Here is a 21,826-nt window from a genome sequence, read left to right as displayed (position 1 = left end):
TCATCCATCCAGCTTTATATCTATCCATCCATATCTATTACATCTATCTATCTATCTACAGTATCTATGTCTTTCAACTATCAATTCATCCATCCAACAAACCAAACCATCTGCTACCATGATAAAACTTTGCAACTTTCCTCTGGAACTTATTTTTCTAGTTTTTATTCAAAATCTCTTTCTTCCTTTCTCTGAGTACATAACAGATGAGCATCAGGATATTCAAGACACAGAAAGTGTTACAGCCAAATGACCTCTGGGACAGCAGAGGAGTGAAAGAGATGATTGACCATGACTAAGCATTGTGCTGGCTCCCTGTAAATGTATCCATATCCATCAGGTGATATTCACATCTCTCTCCCCCTCGCTCGCTGTACACAGTAGGTTGCTAGAACCCACACAGTAAGGGATAACACATTAATTTAGCCATCTATCCAATCATAATCGATGCACCCACTTTCATCTATACTTTTAGGGTTAGGGTTAAACCATATGTAAACTCATAAGGGTTCAATATATACAAAAAGAAGAAAATAGATAAATGACAGAAATCCTTTCTATTACTTTCAATTTAATGAGTATAATTTCCTGTCTTATCTGTGAAAATGTTAAATTTCATTAAATTATAAGAATGTAAATATACAAGTGAAACAGTTGCCACGACAAGTGATATCCAACAATTGGGGCATATTCTCCCTCATGCCTACTACTGTACATGTTGCATGAACAAAGCCCATTCTAGACGATTCTGCAGACAGATATGCAGATGTGCAAAACTCTATTACATGTGCCTCCCATAAATAAGCTCTAATGGAACTGTCATCTCACTTGTGCCATCACACATTAACTAAGCCTCAAACCTGACAAGAGCAAATTGTGGCAGCACACACACTTCAAATCCTTATGTAAAGAATTGATTACGCTAACATTTCTGACCTTTCCGAATCGAAAGAAATAGATTACCAGCTCATTCATCCTATGGTGTTGAATTTTGTTGTAGTGGACCACTAGGTTCCACCTGCATCTGTACCACATTGTTTTGAACAGATACTGCGAGTATTACTGTTTGAATTTCATTATTCCAAGCCCATTGGACCCAGACCAAAAAGACCCATAGGACTCCTTCGACACACCCACCTCATCCCTGTGGCCACTGGCCACGTTCCCAACATGGAGCAGAGCGCTTAAGTACTTTGCCCCGAGGGCCCCTTTAAGGCCTGCATTAATTCACATACTCAAAAATAATCCTCCCGGCAAGGTCTGCCCTGGATGGGACTGCCTTGCCTGCCCCAGGCCCTTCCCCCATCCTCTGGCCGTACTACATTCCATTACTGAGGCCTCCATGGGTCTGATATTATTGAGTTATGGCTATAGAGGGGTTGCCCGCACATCCTAGCTCGATTGGTGAGGGTATTGCCTTTGACATTTCAAAAAAGTGAAAGTGACAACTCTCATGCAATGTTTAGCTGTCGTTAGTTGGTCCGTGCTTAACCAAAGTACCATTGAAAATGCCCTGTGGGTTTTGAGGGGATGACAATGAAAAGCTTCTCACTTTTCTTTCAGTTAATTTGTTCCTCAAATTCAAAAAGGAGGGTAAAAATAAAAAATTACCCTCTATATCAAATTACCCTCTGCAGCCAACTACGACTCAAAACACACACACACCCCCACCCACCGGTGCTGGCGGGGATCAGGGATGGGCCGGAGCCATTACAACTCAGCAGCAGAGACAGAGGCAGTGGAGAGGGGGTGCAGACTCACAGCTAATGCCTAACGGATTGTGAGTGTGTATGAGGATGTTGACATTATGAATATAGTCAGTATCTGAATAACTTGTGTCTGCATATCCATCCATATGCACAGAACTAGTCATGTATCATTGTGTTGAAATATAAACATGGGTAGCAAGGGAGGAGACAAAACCATATCTTGTTTATATTTGCCTCATTATACTGTACACTCATTGGGAACTTTATTAGGAACACTATACTTATACTGGGTAGGGCCTCGCTTTGCTCTCAAAACAGCATCAATTCTTCGTGGCACTGATTCCACAAGATGTTAGAAACATTCCTTTGAGATTCTGGTCTATGATAACATGATTGCATCACGCAATTCCTGCAGATTTTTCAGGTGCACTTTCAAGTTGTGAATCTTCCGTTCTCCCACATTCCAAAGGTGTTTTATTGGATTCAGATCTGGTGACTGGGAAGGCCACTGAAGAACACTGAACTCGTCATGTTCATGAAACCAGTTTGAGACGACTTCTGCTTTGTGACATGGTGCAGAATCATTCTGGAAGTAGCCATTAGAAGATGGGTAAATTGTGGTCATGAAGGGGTGCACATGGTCAGCAACAATACTCAAATAGGCTGTGGCATTCAAACAATGATTGATTGGTATTAACGGGCCCAAAGTGTGCCAAGAAAACATTCCCCACACTATTACACCACCTCCACCATGAGAAGGTGTACAGGTGTTCCTAATAAAGTGTTTGGTGAGTGTATGTATACAGTATCTGTTTCACTGCAGAAAATGTTTCCTGGATCACAGGACCGACATGATCACAATAAGAGCGTCTCTTTGGTCTGCAGTATTAAATGTGTATCAATAGAACATTCTGAACCTTTTTGTTTTCAGGTCAGAGACTAACACCACCAGTTGCAAGAGAATACAAGAATACACATCTTTACTTAACTTTAGAAGTGCTTATAAAGCCTTGTGCACTGTGGGTCTGTCACTTGTGGACATCATTAAATGGAGACATTATCATGTTGCTTCATCCAAGATACAGAACACTATCCATACGATCCTGACCCTGAACGTAAAACAAATACTTTCTCACTAGATGTTCAATACAAATCACAGCTTCTAATTCACCAGCGGTTTAGCAGACCCAGATACCAGTTTAATACCGCCATGTACCTTCATGCTTTCTGATGCTAATTCTGGTGCTCCCACATTACAGTATGCTACGTATACAAGTTCCAAGGCTAATCTGGTTTCTGTGCTGCCTGCCCTCCCCCCATTTGATCTTAAAGCATTACCCTGCAGCTTTCTCCCCCGCTACGGTAATTGCTAATTGGCTAAACGAGTGGAGTTCAGTGCACAGAGCCAATGAGTATCCTAGGACACACCAGTGTATCTGGCCTCCTGTTGGCTGTCATTTGCACCCAGTATGGAAGACAAAAGGGCTGGGCTTGGTTGGCTAGATGACATGCTGTTTCTTATAATGATATGTTTTGTAATTAGAATCCCCCCTGCGTCCTCTGACAGTGATCGTTTTGACAGAAGGGAACATTTGAGGTGGAGTAGTACAGACAATGGTGAGTGGGTGATAAATGGGCCTACTAATAAGGTAGCGTAATTTCGTCATGAACACAGCTTTGCTGAAGAAACAGCTGTCAACTCGGCTCATGCCACATTTGCGCATAATGCAGACAAGCTTTCTAAGCATGGCTAGTTGTTGTTTTATTTATTGTTTTTGCATCATTATCAAGTCCTTGGTTTATTCTCTCCGAGTAACATGTCTATGCAAGGTACTGTACAGCCTTATTTGAAGTGACACACCACGAAGAGGAGAGCGCAGGAACGAGGGAGGCAACATGAATAAGAGAGAGGAGCGAGGGAGTGAAGGGGTGAGTCAGTAGTTTGGTAGAGTACAGTCTCCTCCCTAGGTAGGGTCAGAGTTGGCGCCGTCAGACATGGTGGTGATGGGGTTGGGCTGACTTGGCCAGAGAGCTGGAGTCACAGAGAGCACAGTGGGGGAGATGGGAGGGTGACTAACTGCTTTTCCTCTCATCCTGCTCACTCCCTTTTTTATATCCAGACTATACATATCAATACAGCCCATCTTGGCCTTGTTTCCTTGGCACCACAAGTGAGAGAAAACATTTTCAAAATGGAATATTGTCATTGTAATGTCAAATGACCTCATTCCATTTAGAAAATGTGACTGAAGCTAGTCATCTCCAAATGTGTTTTAGTTAAACTATATATACACCTATTTAAATGTAGGCTCTATACTCCACCAAATTGTTTTTTACATCAAACAATGACTATGAGGCAAATGTACAGAATGTCAGGTATTTTCATAAAAATATATTTTCCCATTGAGAAATAAAAGCTCTTTATGAATGTCATCCACAAAGGGAAATCATAACTATTTGGACAAATTAAGTATACCAAGTCTGGTGCGCTGTGGACTTGAGCATGAGTAGAGTCTAGATGTGTTCTTGCTAACCCCTACACTTTATTTGAATTTTGTTTGTTTTAAAACTTGACTTAAAGCCCTATAAGTGGCTGGCCATGACGAGACAGACAAATAATGTAGTATCTTGCAACGAAAAAATTAAGTCTCCATCAAAAAATTGCATCAGCAGCTCATCACTCTCCACTCCACTATATCAGTAGTGCAATTTCAAGGGGGAAATGTCTACCCAACCCAAGCCAGCTCTGTTTAAACATTAGCAGCAGTGGAAAGTTTGAACCTGTTATTTTTTAGAATTAACAAAACAAGGTTGCATAGGAGAATAACAACTAGTGTGACAATTCAAGATATTGATGGATTTACAGACATATTTTCAATTACATTTATTCTCAAAAATAAAATGACATTTTCCATTACTTTTATGTTCTGTTACACAACAGTACCATTTTTTTAAACTTTTTCTCCTGATAAAAAATACCCTGCAGAACAATTAAACAGGAAACTGATTGAAAAGAAGGAAACTTACCAGGTTACTATAATTATGGCAGATTTGGGTTAATCACAAAAATACATTAAACTTACTCACTTAAGTGTGCCTGATGATATTAACTAAAACTGAAATGCAAAAAACCCAACAGGAGTTTTTGCTTTTGGTTAATTTTCAAGGAAGTAACTAACTGCACATTTCTCAGTCTTTTGGGGAACCTTGGAAGAGTTACAAGGCTACACGACAAACTCCAAAAACTAAGAGGATGATGTGGCTGAAACTTAATTCTAACAAATGCTGGTTATACTGTACATATAATAAAGAGGTTGCTGGTCAGCAGTGCGTGTGTATGCGGGTTCAGACCATTTTGTGGGGGTACCAATTGAGGAGGTGGGCACCGGCCGCCAGGCGGGCGGATGGGCCCAGACTGAAAGGGGAGGAGTGACGGACATGGAGCACTTCCCCCGATCCGAAGAGAGGGAAGATGAAGCTGGGGGTGGGTGGACAGAAGGCTGAGGCCGGGACACACACACCTGGATAGGACATTAAAAAACCCACAAGCTTAGAGAGGACAGATCTCTTCAGTGGTAACAAAGAGCCAGAATGATCCTTACTTGATATCTACTTGCAAAACTAATATTTTTATGCTGGTCTCCCATAAACAGTGCATACGTTCTGTGGAAGTCTAGTTTCTGTAAAAGTCTAGCTTGGCCCTGAACATAAGATCTGGGCCGTAAGGAAGAATACTGAATAGTATATATTTTTTGTATTCTATGGCTATTTCATGTCTTATATTCACAGCTGAACCGGAAACACTGCCCTGTAACAATGTATCAATATCAAGGCAAATCTAATTAGATAATACAATTGGGGCAAATAGCTATGGTAACAGGTCTAATTGAATCCATGTCACTTTCTCAGTGCAGGACCATCTACCACTGGGTTTGCAGGGTTGAAATCAATATGCCCTTCGTGTATCGATGGTAGCGGCTAATTTCATTGGGGTTTTTTAGCATCATTAGTGCTCTGGTTAACCCCTGGTGTGTGTGTGTGTGTGTGTGTGTGTGTGTGTGTGTGTGTGTGTGTGTTTGGGTAATGGTCATCATACCGTATGGGGAGCTCTGGGTCTGCATTAGTCCAGGAGTGTGGAGGCTCAGTGTTCTCAGGATGGGGGGCTGGGGGGGCACAACGATGTGGGGCAGTGGAGGCACACCCACCCCTACGTAGCCATGACAGGGCTGCTGCTTCACCTTCACACTTGCACTGGGTGGAGGCGGCTTCAATGTCTGAGGGAAGGAGAGGGTGAAGTAAGCGTTTCTATATGCATTGACTGGGACAACTAAATGAGCTTTCTCATAATGACTCTTTGGAACTGGTTGGATTGAGTCTCATTCAAAAGAAAATTGAGGGCCCTTATAGTGCAAATAAGCCAGCATTCAGCATTACCACCACTTTAACAAAAATGTCAGAGGCACAAACTTCAAATTCCTTTATTTGTCCTGGTCTACTTTCTCATCCCTGTGCCTTTCTCCAATGATTTCACAAATGAAAACATTTTATTTTATTTTTTATTAACAAACAATTAAGTCTGCTCCTGTGGGGTGTCCCGGGGGAATTTGCAGGGGCAAAGGCCTAATGAGTGACAAACAAGACAACACCAGGAGACTCTAATTGCTTTTCAATACAACAACTTCCATGGGACCAGCAACCTATTGTGTAGAAATGTGATTAGCAGGCATATTGCCAGAAAACAATAAAACTACTAAATCTACAATGTCCAGCTGTCTGATATTGGAAGATATTGTTATATCATCATGTCTTTCCTTTTGTTTCCTTTTTTTGAGTGGAGCATATATTGGACATGATGGAAAATCGTCTTCTGTGTAGCCTCACCTTTTTCAATCACCATCCCTGCGGCTTCCCTGAACAGACAAGTGGAGGTGTCCCACAAGCACCAAGTTTACCAAAGGTGGTATTGTATGTTTAGAATCTCAAAAGTTCAAAGGAGTCTTTGCCAGGCTTTGAGTAGCTTGCAGATGAAAGCCTAGGAAAGAAGGCTAGATCCAGGCTTCATGGATTACAGCTAACGTGCTAATTAGTTGGTTTGATATTGAAGCTTGGAAGGAGTTGTACATTTTATTCAATTTGCTTTTCCAATTATTGTATATTTTTTCCGATGGTGTTGACTACTACTCTTATGACATATATACAGTACCAGTCAAAAGTTTGAACACACCTTCTTATTCAATGTTTTTTATTTATTTTTTTATTATTTTCTACATTGTAAATTAATACTGAAGACATCAAAACTATGAAAGACACATATGGAATTATGTAGTAAACAAAAAAGTGTTAAACAAACCAGAATATGTTTTATATTTTAGATTCTTCAAAGTAGCCACCTTTTGCTTTGATGACAGCTTTGCACACTCTTGGCATTCTCTCAATCAGCTTCATGAGGTAGTCACCTGGAATGGTTTTCCAACAGTCTTGAAGACTTCATTTTAGGATATCACCAACAAAATACAGTCAAATCTGTGTCCTTACCTTAGTTGTGTCTCGGTGGTAACCCAGGTCTTGGGCTGCCTTGTGCTGTACCACCTCTGGGGTGGGGGGGTCCGGAGTCCAACCCTGGTCCCAATCACTACAGTTAAGCAGAGAGTCCTTGGCCAGCAGGGCTCCAAATGGGTTGGCCTGCAAGAAACCCATTCACAACATTATAACATTACACACAATAGAACAGTTAAGGCATTTCATATGACATCTGATAACCCATCAGATACACTACTGGGAAACAAGGGTAAAGATAATGCTATAATGGTAACTGTAAAAAACATTGTTCTAATTCATGTGAGCTACAGTGTTTCCACTGCAATGACAACTATAAAGCAGGGCAAACAATAACGACAAGTATTGTTGGGATCACTTTCAGAGAGATTTTTGTGCATTAAACCTTTTAAAAGCCCGGAGTTCACACTATAATAATCAAATTGATTTACTGCTAATAGTCATGCTTCATCTATTGTACATATTCAAACTCTTGTTCAATCTGAGGGCGTGATAGAGGGTCAGTGGTCATACCTGGGCCTTTAAATTGACCTCTGTCACCTCGATGAACTCCAGCTCTGGGAGGTCAGGTAGCTTCTCCTCTTCTTTTGCTTTGCTCCCAACAGCAGGGTTTGCAGCCTAAAATACACATATTGCTCACCACATGCACACTTACACAAATAGCAGATCTAAATGGACACGTCAAAGGTTTCATTTTGTAGCTTTTACCTATCCTGCCAGATCAGTGATGACTTCAAGGAAGGAGGGATCACACTCCACTGCTTTAACTACAGTAATAACAACTCTCTCTCCCTGCATGTTCAATACAAAAACAACACAAACCTACACCAAAAAACCACTCCCAATCAATTCAACTGGTGATAATCATTCAGGGTTACTATGAGGAAATACTTTTGAATTAATGACTGTTTAAGGCACAATCTGGGATTTGTTTTGCTGTTCAATGTTCATTTCAATTCACGATATACAGTATACCCACTGATTCTCAAATAATCAGATTTATAAATGTCTAATGAGCTTAGTACAAGTGTCTTACAACCCAAGATATAAAGTTGTTTTAGTTTATTAGTAAGTATTTTTTTTAATTGTAAACAAACAATGTATAGCTTTGAAATATGTTTAAAACTGTGAGTCCATACATCCAGAGCTCTATGCATGAATTTGAGCATGGTCACATTTCCCAAGCCCCGTCTCTCAACTGTATACTGTACCCTATAAAAACAAAGATATTGATTCCAAAATTACATGAACAATTATCCTTGCATTAAGATGGACAGAATTCAACTTGAGTGATTTGTTGATGACATTTTTGCATTTTAGCTCATTTTAAGAGTGTCATAGCAAAGGGTCTGAATACGTATGTACATGAGGTATTTCTGCATTTAAATTTTAATACATTTACTGAAATTTGAAAAAATAAAAAGTGTTTTGTCATTCTTGGGTATTGTCGTTGGATTGATGGCAAATTATTTTGATTTAATCCATTTTAAATTGAGCCTATAACACAATAAAATGTGGAAAAAGTGAAGGGGTCTGAATACTTTCCGAAGGCACTGTACCACAACAAGTGGCAGACCAGCCAAAACTAATTAAGGATTGCACCTTTAAGCAGCAGCCAATCCCAGATCTCCACGGTACAGTATCTATGGGGTGGATGAGTCCTTCCCTTCCCTCCCGACACAGCCTGAGAGTAATTCATCTCTTTCCCGTTGCAGCACAACCAGTTTAATGGCCTCTCTCTCTCTCTCTGGGTCTGGGCAGTAATTCACTCAGGAGGGGGAGGCTTGGAGAGAGCTAGAGCTGGACCAAGGCCCACTGTACTGCACTGGCAAAGGCACATCTGATAAGGCCAGTGTACATGGCCGTGTGCGAGTGTGTTATGAGTTTGCTACAATGAGAATGTGACGTGTGTGTGTGTGTGTGTGTGTGTGTGTGTGTGTACTGTACCGTTAGAATGGGGAAAGGGGAGCTCTTCCCCTGGGGTGTGCCAGGGGTATGGGTGCAGGGCTCTGGGGTTTGATCCACATCCATGTCTACTTCCATTCCTTCATCAAACACACCTTCGCCCAGATAGAGGGTCACAGGGTTGAACTGGTCACACAGCTGAAAGGAGAAATAAGTTTGAAAGAACAAATGGATGGATGCAATCGATCATTGTTGTTGAATGGGATGTATACAGTATGTGCGTGTGTGTATGCAAGTGTGTGTGTGTGTGCGCGCACGCATTACTGACCACTGAGTTGACTGCAGGGGGACAGGAGAGTCCGTGGCCCTGGCCCTGCAGGGCTCTGTGAATGTACACATCCTCCTCCGTGTGTGTGTCACACAGAAAGACCTGCAGAAAGTCTGCTTGGTAGCTGTGCAGGGCTGCCACCAGGGTGCGCTCACAGCACAGCTTCTGGAAGGAGCTGATGGCGTTCGAACTCCAACTGCCCTGGAACACCAAAACACACAGGCATAGGACAGTGTGTGATTCAATGTCTGTGTTTTGGTATGTATATTGATTGTTTAGTCGGTATGCTGCACAAAGAATTTCTTCATTAGAGGATAATAACGTTTTTGTTTTTTTTATTCTAATATTGAATGAATGAGAGAGTGCTATCCTGTATGTAAATGTGTGTTGTGGAAGTCAATGGGACTCTATGGGAGCAGTACAGTGTTAAAAGCTTGGGGAGATTGGTGGTCATTAAGAATGATATGAGATTGTGTGGAGCCTTACACCCATAGGCTTGATTCCAGTGAGCGATGAGGGGACCGCTTGTGCCGGGAGCTCAGAGTAACAAGACCTTGGGATGAGAAACCAGAGAGATATAGGGAGACGACAGCAAAACAGACAAGGAGGTCTAACACTTGTCATTAAAATGACCATTACATTTACGGGACATTGATTTTACACTACAGTATGTGGCAAGAAGCAGTCTCCCACACTATGGTGTCAACCCAAACCATATGCAAGTACAGCATTGTAAAGGGTCAGACTGCTTTCTTGTCACATATAGCTTATCTCAACATCAGGCCAGTTCAGATTTATTTTAGAGCCAAGCAATGCCAGAAGTGCAATGAAATACAGAGTGAACACCTATACCTAAAGTTTGTCACAAACAGGAGAATGCAAATAAAACTGAAGACATCCCATCATTTTTTAGATGGTAGCCTTATACTTGCTAGGAGGAGTGTGCCGGAGTCGTCATACTTGTCTGCGTTTATAGGACTTGATTCTCCTATCCGGATGATAGTTGTGATGGGACAACCGTGGGTGCGATTTTAATGCCTCAATGATGGGGCCGCGCATTGTGTGCAAGTCGAACTGCACCAGTCGGTCAGAACCGACCAATATTAGGATTTCAGATAATATCTGAAAATGATGATACGAGTATCTGTAAAATGCCCAAAATCTGAAACGAGAATAGTTTTTTCAGAGTACTCAACACATTGCTAGCAAAGGTGAATTGGAGTGGTAGCCAACCAATGGTAAATATGTGGACTGTTTCGTCTCAAGGTGAACTAAGTTTGACATTTACCTGTGAGACCATGAGTCAGTTACACAACAATGGCGAGGTGTCTCCTGATGCGTTTACATTCAGCAGTTTATGATGTTTGGACTTTCATTGCATATTGTCTGAACTTGACCAGAAGCATACTTGAGGAACTTGAGGCTGGTCCTGTCCACAGTGGTGAGGTCCCCAAAGTCCACATAGTAGACCTCCACCTGGGCTTGGCTGAGGATGCGGTGGATGATAACACGGTAGAACCACATGTCTCTGGGAGCCACGCAGCACACCTGGCCCTGACGCACAAAACGTGTGGGAAGGCAGTACCGCTCCGACAGCTCGGGACAGGTGTAGCAACTCCTAGGAGGAAGAGATGTTTCCCACAAAGTCTGACATTATTGTGCTATTCATGGTTCTGTGTTACTACTGAAGAGACAGTACTCAGATCTAAACATACGGTTACGTTCCAGGTCACCTACGGGCTGCGCAGATCAGCATTGTGCTTGCTACTGTACATGTAATTTATGTGGTTACCTGAGATATTAGACTCAAGGTGTTGTGAGATTTGATAATTTGCAGCATGACTACAATGAAGGGAACCATTTTTGGGAATTAAATGATAGAACAATTGTTTCAAACAAAACAAACAGAAAGTTTGTATTTGAGTCTGCAGTGATAACTGAGTGTGCATAACCAAGTGTGTGTGTGTTCGTACAGAGAAATGGAGCGGTATGACCTTGATATCTTTGGTTTCCAATCATGTTTCCCGGTCTAAGCGGTACCGTCTCCTCACCTCATCTCGATCATCATGTTCTCCAGGGCGCGGGCCTCCTGGGTCTCATCGAAGCGGATGTAAAAGTTGCTGGGTGAGTCCACGTGCTCCACAAGCACAGCTACCAGCTCCCGAGGGCCCCTGCGCGTGGGGGCCCTCAAGCGCTGGCCTCGCAGGGCGTCTAGAGGAACCACCTTCCCAGGGCTTGACCGTACCTGCACGGCAGGGAACATGTCCACCATCTGAGGGGGTAGAAACACACAGCCATGAGTGTACACAAACACACACACAAACACACGCATACACACACACTTGTGTTTTTACTTGCGTCACCACAAAGAGGCTTTGTGGACTGAATGGGGGTCCTTGAACATTTACAATCACCAAAGAAGATGTACAGAAATCAAACAACATCTATTCTTGTGAATGCGTTTTGGTTTCAGCCTCAATTGTTTATGAATTTGGTCCAGCTGCCACAGGGGGCATAGAAGCTATGGATTGCACCTTGAACAAAAGAGCAAGTACGACATACCAGTTGCTGATATCTTCTTAGACCTGAGTCAGATGGGTCTTTTCTCTCACCTGTTGGAAGGTCTTGGTGGCGATGCAGAGCTCTGTCTCTGACTTCAAGTCGTTGTCATCGGCGGCATAGTCCTCCCCCTCTCTCCGGTCCTCCCAGGGTGACTCCCCACAGCTGAAATAATAGCCTTGGCTGGACGGGTTCAGACCTTCACCCTGCTCGCTGGGGCTGTCGGGCTCTACAGCGCCTGGCCAAAAACATCAGGGTGATGCGTTTATAGAACGGCGAGAGCTATAGATTACAGTACTCACTTCTGCCCCTATCTTCAAATGACCCTTCCCCCAATGGGACAAATGGCTGTGATCTCTCAGTGAAATCGTACAAGCTCTCAAGAATGTGGGAATGCAGTGGTATTATCTGAATAGGATAGGATAGGATGTGGTCTCATTGGTTCTCCTTGCAAACAGCTCTGAATTGAAATACTGTGGTTGAAGTGGGATATAAATAAATGTTCTTTTCATTATGTCCTGGTCAGAGGGTGTTGTTTCGTGAGTACAGTAAACAGATGATGTGGTCTGTCTTTGTTTAATTTCTCTCTTATGTCCCTATCTATAATTTACCATTGAGGGTAGAATGTAAACATTTTCTATGACGTATTTGCCTTGTAATTAATGTAGAAGTATACAGTATTATTACATTTCATTTGATTCATTCTATTTGACCATTCTTGCACTAATCAGCACAAACTCAACAATTCTTTGCACATAGTGATAAATAAATATCAGTCAGATTATTAATATTAAGATATGCTTTGCTATTAGCAAAATATTGCCAAATTGCCTTGCCTCCGTATTGTAACTGCCATCCTATTAGGCCTTACACAAGGGCCTCCTCCTTAAAATTTTGGTCTAGCTCAACAACACACCTCTTTCGACCCATCAAGCTGACCTGGTTGCGTGTGGCCGGTGTGTTTGATGTCGGTGATCATCCAGTGGTGGCCCTTGTCCCCTCCCACGGGCCGCAGGTAGAGCGTGTCGCTCAGTGCACCCACCATCTCCGTTACGCTCAGGAAGCCGCTCTGGGCCACTGGCAGCTCCTCCCCAAACACCCTCTGTTGACCAGGGGCCAAAAGGACAAAGGTCAACAAAAGGTGAGAACGAGGTAAACAACATAGACAACATGGTGTTGCCGTACAGTAAAAGTACTTTTATGGTGAAATTACACGATAGGAAAATAGCATCATAAGGTTACCTGTGCAGTATGTATCATTCTCTCTGCTCAGATCATAAGAGCTGACGGATTTGTCTGTGGACTTTACTGACACAGTAAAAGCGCATAGCCACTGAAAGAAGAAGTGACTTTGTGCCCACTTGTACTTTTTTAACTTTAGCAAATGATGGTTTATATACCTTGCCAATATGTATAATTATATTTACTGTAGGGCCCACTTGTGTTCATGTCATTACCACTGAGACTACCTTTAATAAACGACTCAGAAAGCACTTCTTAGAAAGAAGTGTGATTTGAGAGATAGTATGTTTGCATGTTGTAATTCAATTCTGAATGTATTTTCAACTGTTAGACTAATTAAAACCTTGCCTGTATTGCCCTTCTTGATCATATGTGTAATAAAGGAAAATATCATAATTAATGACCTTGTATTCAGCAGGAAGATCATGTATTGATACCCCTTCACTGTTCTGAGCAACAACCTATAAAGAAGGAATCATACTGATGTTAGAAACTTCACTTTCACTGTTACCATCACTTGTGACTAGATACATTAGGAGTTTTCAATGATTTCGGTTGCCCATAAAGGTGCAACTCAATAGTCAGGCTCCCACTTGTCCTTACCTACCTACACAAAAGGACAGGTGAAAGTTGATTCTCAACAATATGGTGGGAGACTGTTTTCACCTATCCTACATCTCCAAATCAGCACAAGTACAGGAGAGGAGGCAATAAGACTAAGGCATGGTAGACTATTGGGAAGCATCCTGTGTAGACTGTCCATATGTGCCAACTGACCTGGCGAAGATTGGCCTTCAACTCTGGACTGACAGTGCCTGCATGCCCATTCTCCAGGATACGCTGCCTGAGCTCCTCCTCCAGCTGCATAGTGGCCAATCCAACACAAGAACAGCACAACAAATTGGCTAGTGGTGATTGGGTGAATGTGAAGTGCAATGAGACCAATCTCATATCTCATTAATTTTTTTTCACTAAAAACATCTACTAGGAGTGACCTCTACAAGCATTTCAATTCAATGTTACGGTTTCACATACAGACTATTTACTATGTGCTTTTAATTTGAAATACCCTGGTAATGCATTGGTTGATGATGTTACTTTGAGGCTTTTTACATCCATTCTAAGAAAACAAAACAAGGAAAGAACAATATCTATGCGTCAGAATGTAATGTCACTGAGGTAAAAAGAGAAACAGACTCACTTTTATGACACATTTCTGAAACAGCTGCCCCTCTTGGATGAGCTGTGGCTCAGGTTGTGTGTATTCCATCTGCAGACCCCCTTGGTCCTGGTGTCCCCCTGAGCTGTTAGGGACAGGGTCCTCAGGAACAGAGGCCTTGTGATTCTGTACTGGAGTACCAGAGGGTTTTTCCACAGGGGCTAAAGTCGGGCAAAATCTTACATTAGTCACGACCAATACCAGATCACTACTGTTACACCCTCATGGCCATGTATATTTAAAGGGTATAAAATAGGGATACTGAATGACAGCATGGACACAAGAGCTGCCTACACTGGTGTATATTGCCTCCACTGTAGTACCAACCCACCTGTGTCTACTGCCAGCCTTACAAATGTGCCCGTTGAGGGGGTCTGCTGCGGTAGGGGTGGCTTTATCTGCCCCGTCCTTACTGTTGTCGTCACCTGCGATACCACCGGCACCCCAACCTGCGATGCCAGCGGCACCATCGCAGGCGCCACCTTTAGGGTCAGCAGGGAGCCCGTCCGGCTCTGTTTGATTGCCACCAGGTCAGCTGCCGCCGCCAGCATCTCCGCGATGGAGTAGAAGCCGTAGTTGGTGACACGCAGCGGGTGGCCGAAGCGTCGGGCAAAGCCAGCCTCCAGCTCTGACAAGCCAACGGGCCCCTGGGAGAGCAGCTGGCGGAGCTGTGCCCGGAGCTGGGCAGGCAGGGCCAGGGGCGCGTGGCCCCGCCGGGGCAGTACCATGGGGGAGTGCTTTTTGTAGCGCGGGGAGAAGAAGCCCATGCCGCCCCTCTGCGCTGACGATTTATTGCTCTTGGCATTGCGCTGCCTGGCCACCAGCTCCCCGATGCCTCTGGTGCTTTCGTCCACAACCGCTGCAGAGGGGACATGGGATGAAAGGGAGGAAAAGAGAAAGAGAAGCAACGAGATGGAATAAAGTAATTGTTTTTCGTGCATACATGTGTAATACATGTGTAATACATGTGTAATACATGTGTAATTTTACTCTGTGCAGGTCAAAGTATAAGACTGGGTTTACCTTTCAACACCAAGCTGCCGTCTCCCAAATAGTCCACGTACACCACATCAGGCATCTCCTTGATCATGTCCAGCACATTGCGGAAGCCAAGGGGCCTCAGAGGCAATGGGTGACCCACCATGTTGAGGTAGTCCCGTTTCAGGTGGTCTGGGGCCAGGCCTAACTTGGCTGAAATGAGCAGGGAGCGCACATCCTTCTTCAGCCCCGAGAGCATCTGCTCTTGGGTCATCCTGCCTGTCAACTGTCAGACCCAGGAGAGTTGAGGAGAGTAGGAGGAGGATAACAGATACTTAAGTACAAACCTAACAACATTTCAAAAATGTTATAATGACAATAAAATGAAACCCATGTTTCTTAAGCTGCTAGTTACTCACGACCAGTTTTTTAAAAAGGTATATTCAGTCAGTCCAACCAAGTCAGTCAAGTGGATCCTTTTTTCAAATCTGCAAAGCAATTTTATTAAAAGCAAAGTTATCTATTAATTTTGCTGGCCAATAGTGTCTTCTATGGATGCAATGCAAGTAAACATTTGAATAACAGTTAGCCAAGTCGATTCACGAGAGAGAAGTAAATAACATCAACTAAACACATGCATTGGCAGTGTTTTTTTAAGTCGCTGTTGTCTTGAGCGAGTAACCTTGCATTTCAATTGACTTCATAGCTAACTAGCTACTAGCTAGCTAGTTAGTGCGACTATGGTGCATCTGTCTTATCAAAATTGTTGCACGACAGTTACAGCTTGTAAAATACTTACCAAGCTATCTATTCAGACACGGTTGTCCCTTTAGGATTGTGCACGTTCAGCCAAATAACATTATTATTATTATTTAGCTTCCAAAGAGAAAGTCCTCCTCAATGACTCTTGAATCAGCAATGCACGTGCAGGTGTTAATCAGACCGACCGCACATAGCACACAGCAGACGTCATTATCACATTGATTTCAGTCATGACAAGATAGAATAACAACTTTGATAATCACCTAAAAAGTTCCATCTGAAGGATATTAGATATTACCTACAAAAGTTCCTGAAGAAACTTCGTGGGCAAGTCTTATTTTGGTAGTGAGAGGGGAGATGGATAGATTCATAGATAGATAGAGAGAGAGTGTAAATGTGCTTAATATTTAAAGAGTCTAAATAGAGCAGCTTAGAAGTTCTTTTAGTAGTATCAGTCAGTACACATTTTAAAGTTGGATTGAGTTGTCAAGCTTAAAAGATGAAACAGTAGAGCATTTTAAATGTATCATAGAAACCCAATGGTCTTGCAAGCCCACTAACAATAAGTGAAAGTACAATAAGTAGTTGAAATATCAAGTTGGAGTTGCTGATGCAAGCCCACTAATAAATAAATCAAGAATATGAAAAAAGCACTATAATATGAAAATGTAATATACAAATAAATTAAATAAAAATATATATAATATAAACAGAATATAATAATAATAATAATAATAATAATAATAATAATAATAATAATAATAATAATAATAATAATAATAATAATATAATTTGTATAATGATACTAACTGAATTTGATTCCCCAATCAATTGTAATGTCTTAAAGTAGACTCCTTTAGCATTTTTTTCAGAAGCTGAGTTTGGGGCCATAATGACAATCAATTACTTTCTTTAGAGCAAAGGAAAATAGAGGTCAATAACTTAATTTATAGTAATTAAAGTGTGTGTGGGAAGATGTGTGTCTTTCCTGTTCTGAATACAGAGAAAAACTGACATCAGCTTTTTCCAAAGGAAACAAACGTCTGAGTCTGCACATTCCAAAGAGGGGCACTGTGACTCCCCAAGACTACATTTCCAATAATAAAAGGACAAAAACAAAGGCACATCATTTAAACAAGCAGTCTATCTAGTCTACGTGGTCTACGTGTGTGTGTGTGTGTGTGTGTGTGTGTGTGTGTGTGTGTGTGTGTGTGTGTGTTTACTCACCCTCCCACTCCTACCCACTTTCTGTGTGCCTTAATTAACCCCTCCTATTCACTTCCTTTCACATAAAAGCATCTATCTATGCATGTAATACGTCTGGGGTCTGACCAACACCAGCTTTGGGTTGGATGTTTCTCACCACAGAGCTTCCGAGAGGGATGAAGAAAAGACCAGAGTCAGCCACTGCCTCCCCTCCTCACTCCCCGAGAGCTGGGAGGGCGGCCAAGAGGGAGCACTCCCCTTCCTCCAGGGGGCGCCGTCCCAGGGGTACCAAGACAGTCAAGCTGCCTGAACAGCAGCGTGAGAGGAAAGATGGAGTAAATAGGAATAAAATACCAGAGGCAGAGGCCAAAGCAGAGGAGGAGAAGAAGGGCAAAGTGAAGTCCACTTCTACAGTTGTGGATGTGGACAGTGTGAGAGAGAAAGAGACGGGAGAGGAGAATGAGGAGTCCATGGGGCTGCTGGAGAGTGAGTGGCAGGAGGAAGGTAAAACACATATAGGCATATGGGTCTACTGCTTTATCAATGCATATTGAGCACAAGTAAACTAGTCTATGTTATATCAAGGTTGATTTGTGTTTACTGAAAGTGTAGTATTTAGTTCAGCAGGTCTAATGTGTTCTGAATGTTGGTATTTCTCCCTAGGTGTGAAGCACAGGAACTTGGGAGTGTGTGAGTGGCTACTCATGGTGCTGGCTCTAACCGTCGTCATTCTCTTCCTTCCCCTCTCTATCTGGTTTTGTTTTAAGGTAAAGATTTCCCCCCCTCTATCTCCCATAGATGTGATTGCTGCACAATTCAGCATGACACTTGTTTGAACAATGATTGTAAAATGTATTGGCTACATTTACTTGAGTGTCAGAGTGTGGTATCACTGTGTCATCATTCATATGGTAAGGTTTGTGATTGGCAGTCATTGTGTTGATTGACAGGTAGTGAGGGAACACGAGCGAGCTGTGATCTTCAGACTGGGTCACCTACTGCGAGGAAGACCCAGGGGACCAGGTCTCTGCACGTTGTCAATAACATTGTCTTTTTTTTTTAATTTATAATCTGATTATCGTTAATCACACATACTTTATGTGGGTTTATTCATAAAATGAATAAGGTATTATGAATAACCCCTATAGTACACACTTACTAGAGGATAGGTAACATGTATATATATGTAATCTCTCTCTCTCTCTATCTCTCTCTCTGGACAAAGGCCTACTTTTCTACCTCCCACTACTAGATGTGTGCCAGAAAGTGGACATTCGACTAAAGATGCTCATGGTTCCACCTCACACAGTATGTTAAAATTCCCCTGACAGGCTACAGGAAAACACAATATACATAAAATATTCAAATATAATTTCTCTGAGGATGAAAAATGCATGCATCTTTCACTGCAGTGTGTGTGTGTGTGTGTGTGTGTGTGTGTGTGTGTGTGTGTGTGTGTGTGTGTGTGTGTGTGTGTGTGTGTGTGTCCAGGTGGTGACAAAGGACTTTGTGAGCACAGAGCTGAGTGCGGTGTGTTACTACCGTATTGAAAACGTGGCTCTGTGCAGTATGGCTCTATCTGGGGTGACTGCTGTGCTACAGGCCCTTGTACAGGTGGTAGACAGAGATGTGCTGGCCCATCACAACTTCACTCACATCCTGCTGGACAGGAAGAGGATCGCCCAGGAGATCCAGGTGTCCTAGGGTGCATCTCTATAATGTACAGTGGCTTGCTTTCCTGGTCTCCTCTCCTCCATCTTTACTGACGTGACAACACAGGCTTGGCGAAAGCTACAAGAGGTGACTATGATGTCACCTCTCCAGTTCTGCAACCTCAGTGCAGGTAGAGGAAAAAAGACAAGTAGAGGAAGCTGCTTTAGACAACTGAGATGCATAACCCAGTGTGTATAATACAGTGTGACTAAAAGTACCCTGGATTAAGGCAACATCTAGCCCACATATCCCAGGCACTTGTGTAGAACTAAACACTAGATACTGTAGGCATAAGCAATATGGTGAAGATTCCATCCGGCCTATCAGTGGGCAAGATGGAGCTTTTTGCCATCACTTCTTAATCCAATACTTTGAGATCTACACATGTACCTAAAGAGTTAGTGAAAACATTTTGATTTCTATCACAATCTGTAGGTGGCTATCGACTCTGTATCTTGCCAGTGGGGGATCAAGGTGGAGAGAGCAGAAATGTAAGTGTATGGTCATTAACAGATTATAGATTGTAGGGGCATTGTAATAGTTTCAAATCAAAATTTCCCCAAAGTGTTGTGGAGAGACACACAGTAAAGGTGATATTAGTGCTACAAAGCAGTTGAGAAACAAACTCCAGCTAAAAAGCGGAATGACTGACTGACTCACGGTGCTTTACAAGCTGTTATACATATTGAAAATAGTACAATCTTGAGTTTACTGCTGATCTAGTCTTGCATTCAGTTTATCATTTTCATTCCAGAGAGGACCTTAGTCTCCCCATGGAGCTGCAGCACAGTCTAGCTGCAGAGGCTGAGGCCAAAAGACAGGCCCAAATCAAAGTAAGAAAAGCCTCATTGAGACATACATGAAGAGTTTCATTCCAAAATGCTTTACAAATGTTTGGTCATATTTATCATAAAAAATCGTAATTAACATTGCATCTTTAAGAATGTGATTCTTATGTAAGCAAATAACATAACATAGACTTTTCAAATGTATGTAAATGTTTTTTATTTCATGACAGCAATCATAGGGAGGTACAGGATAAGTATATACTGTAGGAAAGTACATTGTGTTTTGCAACAAAACTCTTCATATTTAGATTGATTAGATTAATCAATCAAATATAAATGGAAGGATGATGACTGGCTGGCAATACAGTAGGGGCCTCATTCAAAAGCAAGTATTTGCACCTGTTATGTTTACTGTGGTACTAATACAATAACAACAAAGATCAAAGCAAAGCACAATACGAGTAATGAAGAACAATGTAATGTCAGTCCAAGCATTTTGTGAATATGGCCCTTAGTATGTGGTTATGTGTCTATGTGCCTCTGCTTTGTGTGTGTGTGTGTGTGTGTGTGTGTGTGTGTGTGTGTGTGTGTGTGTGTGCATGTGTGTGTGTGTGTGTGTGTGTGTAAGTAAGTAAGTAAGTAATTAAAGTCAAACAACCTCCTTTTCAGGTGATAGCAGCTGAGGGAGAGAGGGCAACCTGTGAGGCTCTCAAGGCCTCTCTGGACTCTCTCTCGGGCTCTCCTGCCGCTGTCCAGCTCCGTCTCCTCCAGCTCCTCCACACCCTCCGCACTGAGCGCCCATCGGTGGTTCTCACCCTCCCCTCAGACCTTCTCAGCCTGCCCCCCGACCTCCCACCTCTGACCCCTCCAGCCAACATAATCTCAACGACAGCAGGAGAGACCAAAGAAGAGGAAGATAAAGACTCTCCTATGATGTAAAAATAGACTGTGGGGTGGCCTTTCATGTTAAAGGGATGTAGGGCCTAATAGCTTGGCAGTTACAATGCAAAGGTTTAGCAATGTGGTGTATATTGTTAATAGCAAAGCATAACTTAATATCAATAATCTGACTCCAAGTAATTTAATTAACACTATGTGCAAAGAATTGTTGAATTTGTGCTGAATTAGTGGAAGAATATTCAAATAGAATGAATCAAATGAGGCTTTAATAATACTGTAAACTTACACAATTATTACAAGGCAAATACTTCATAGAAAATTTGTTACATTCTACTCTCAAGGACAGGCCACATGATCTGTCTACTGTACTCACAAACAACACCTGAAGCTGTGACCAGGACACCAAGAGTAAAGAAAAGAGAATGAATCTGTGCTCTCCTTCTCTTTTATAAACCATAGTATTTAAATTAAGAGCTGTTTGCAAGGAGAACCAACACCACCGCATTACCACATTCTTGTCAAAGACCACAGCCATTTGTCCAATCAGGGGGAAGGGTCATTTGAAGATAGGCTGTAATAGGCAATGTGAAATGAAAGCAGGCACCACCGTGCCATACTCAATGAGGTCCGGCTCTGGATAGCACAGCTCGGGTTGGCCCCATAGTGTGTAATATGCTTTAGTTACAGTAGCTACAGCCAGCAAAGGCTAATGTTGCTATTGATTAAGCCAAAACAATGAGGTTAAGTAGCGCCCACTTGACCCAATTTTATGTTTCTTTGTGTCTTCTTGCCACAATTCACACAGCAAAAATGTGGCTTCTTTTGGGGGTTTGTCAAGTAAAATATAGATAGAAATATGTTTTTAGTTTGTTTTTTATTGTTGAGAACATTTTTACTATTGAGAAAATATAATCATGATACACAATCATGCAAAACCACCTCAATCAGACAAGGAATTTTA

The 21,826-nt window shown here is 42.3% G+C and overlaps 2 protein-coding genes across 2 annotated transcripts; one reads left to right on the top strand and one right to left on the bottom strand.

The window, feature by feature from the left end:
• Positions 1 to 5,054: 5,054 nt before the first annotated feature.
• On the bottom strand, positions 5,055 to 15,770 carry tdrd5 (tudor domain containing 5; the record flags this gene model as incomplete). Its single annotated transcript, XM_083671616.1, has 16 exons — positions 5,055 to 5,230; positions 5,806 to 5,983; positions 7,245 to 7,391; positions 7,779 to 7,883; positions 9,213 to 9,368; positions 9,499 to 9,699; positions 9,985 to 10,051; positions 10,907 to 11,116; positions 11,550 to 11,770; positions 12,111 to 12,295; positions 12,997 to 13,159; positions 13,704 to 13,760; positions 14,077 to 14,160; positions 14,501 to 14,649; positions 14,850 to 15,377; positions 15,542 to 15,770. The coding sequence occupies 16 exons, from the start codon at positions 15,768 to 15,770 to the stop codon at positions 5,055 to 5,057; spliced, it is 2,856 nt and encodes a 951-aa protein (XP_083527742.1).
• Positions 15,771 to 17,610: 1,840 nt separating this feature from the next.
• On the top strand, positions 17,611 to 20,904 carry nphs2 (NPHS2 stomatin family member, podocin; the record flags this gene model as incomplete). The annotated part of the gene is made up of 8 exons (XM_083671615.1): positions 17,611 to 17,968; positions 18,128 to 18,231; positions 18,415 to 18,487; positions 18,690 to 18,772; positions 18,956 to 19,159; positions 19,613 to 19,668; positions 19,932 to 20,010; positions 20,635 to 20,904. The coding sequence occupies 8 exons, from the start codon at positions 17,611 to 17,613 to the stop codon at positions 20,902 to 20,904; spliced, it is 1,227 nt and encodes a 408-aa protein (XP_083527741.1).
• Positions 20,905 to 21,826: the final 922 nt, after the last annotated feature.

This window comes from Argentina silus (genome assembly GCF_951799395.1).
Source record: "Argentina silus genome assembly, chromosome: 6".
Taxonomy (NCBI): domain Eukaryota; kingdom Metazoa; phylum Chordata; class Actinopteri; order Argentiniformes; family Argentinidae; genus Argentina; species Argentina silus.
This window is presented reverse-complemented; position numbering and strand designations above follow the sequence as displayed.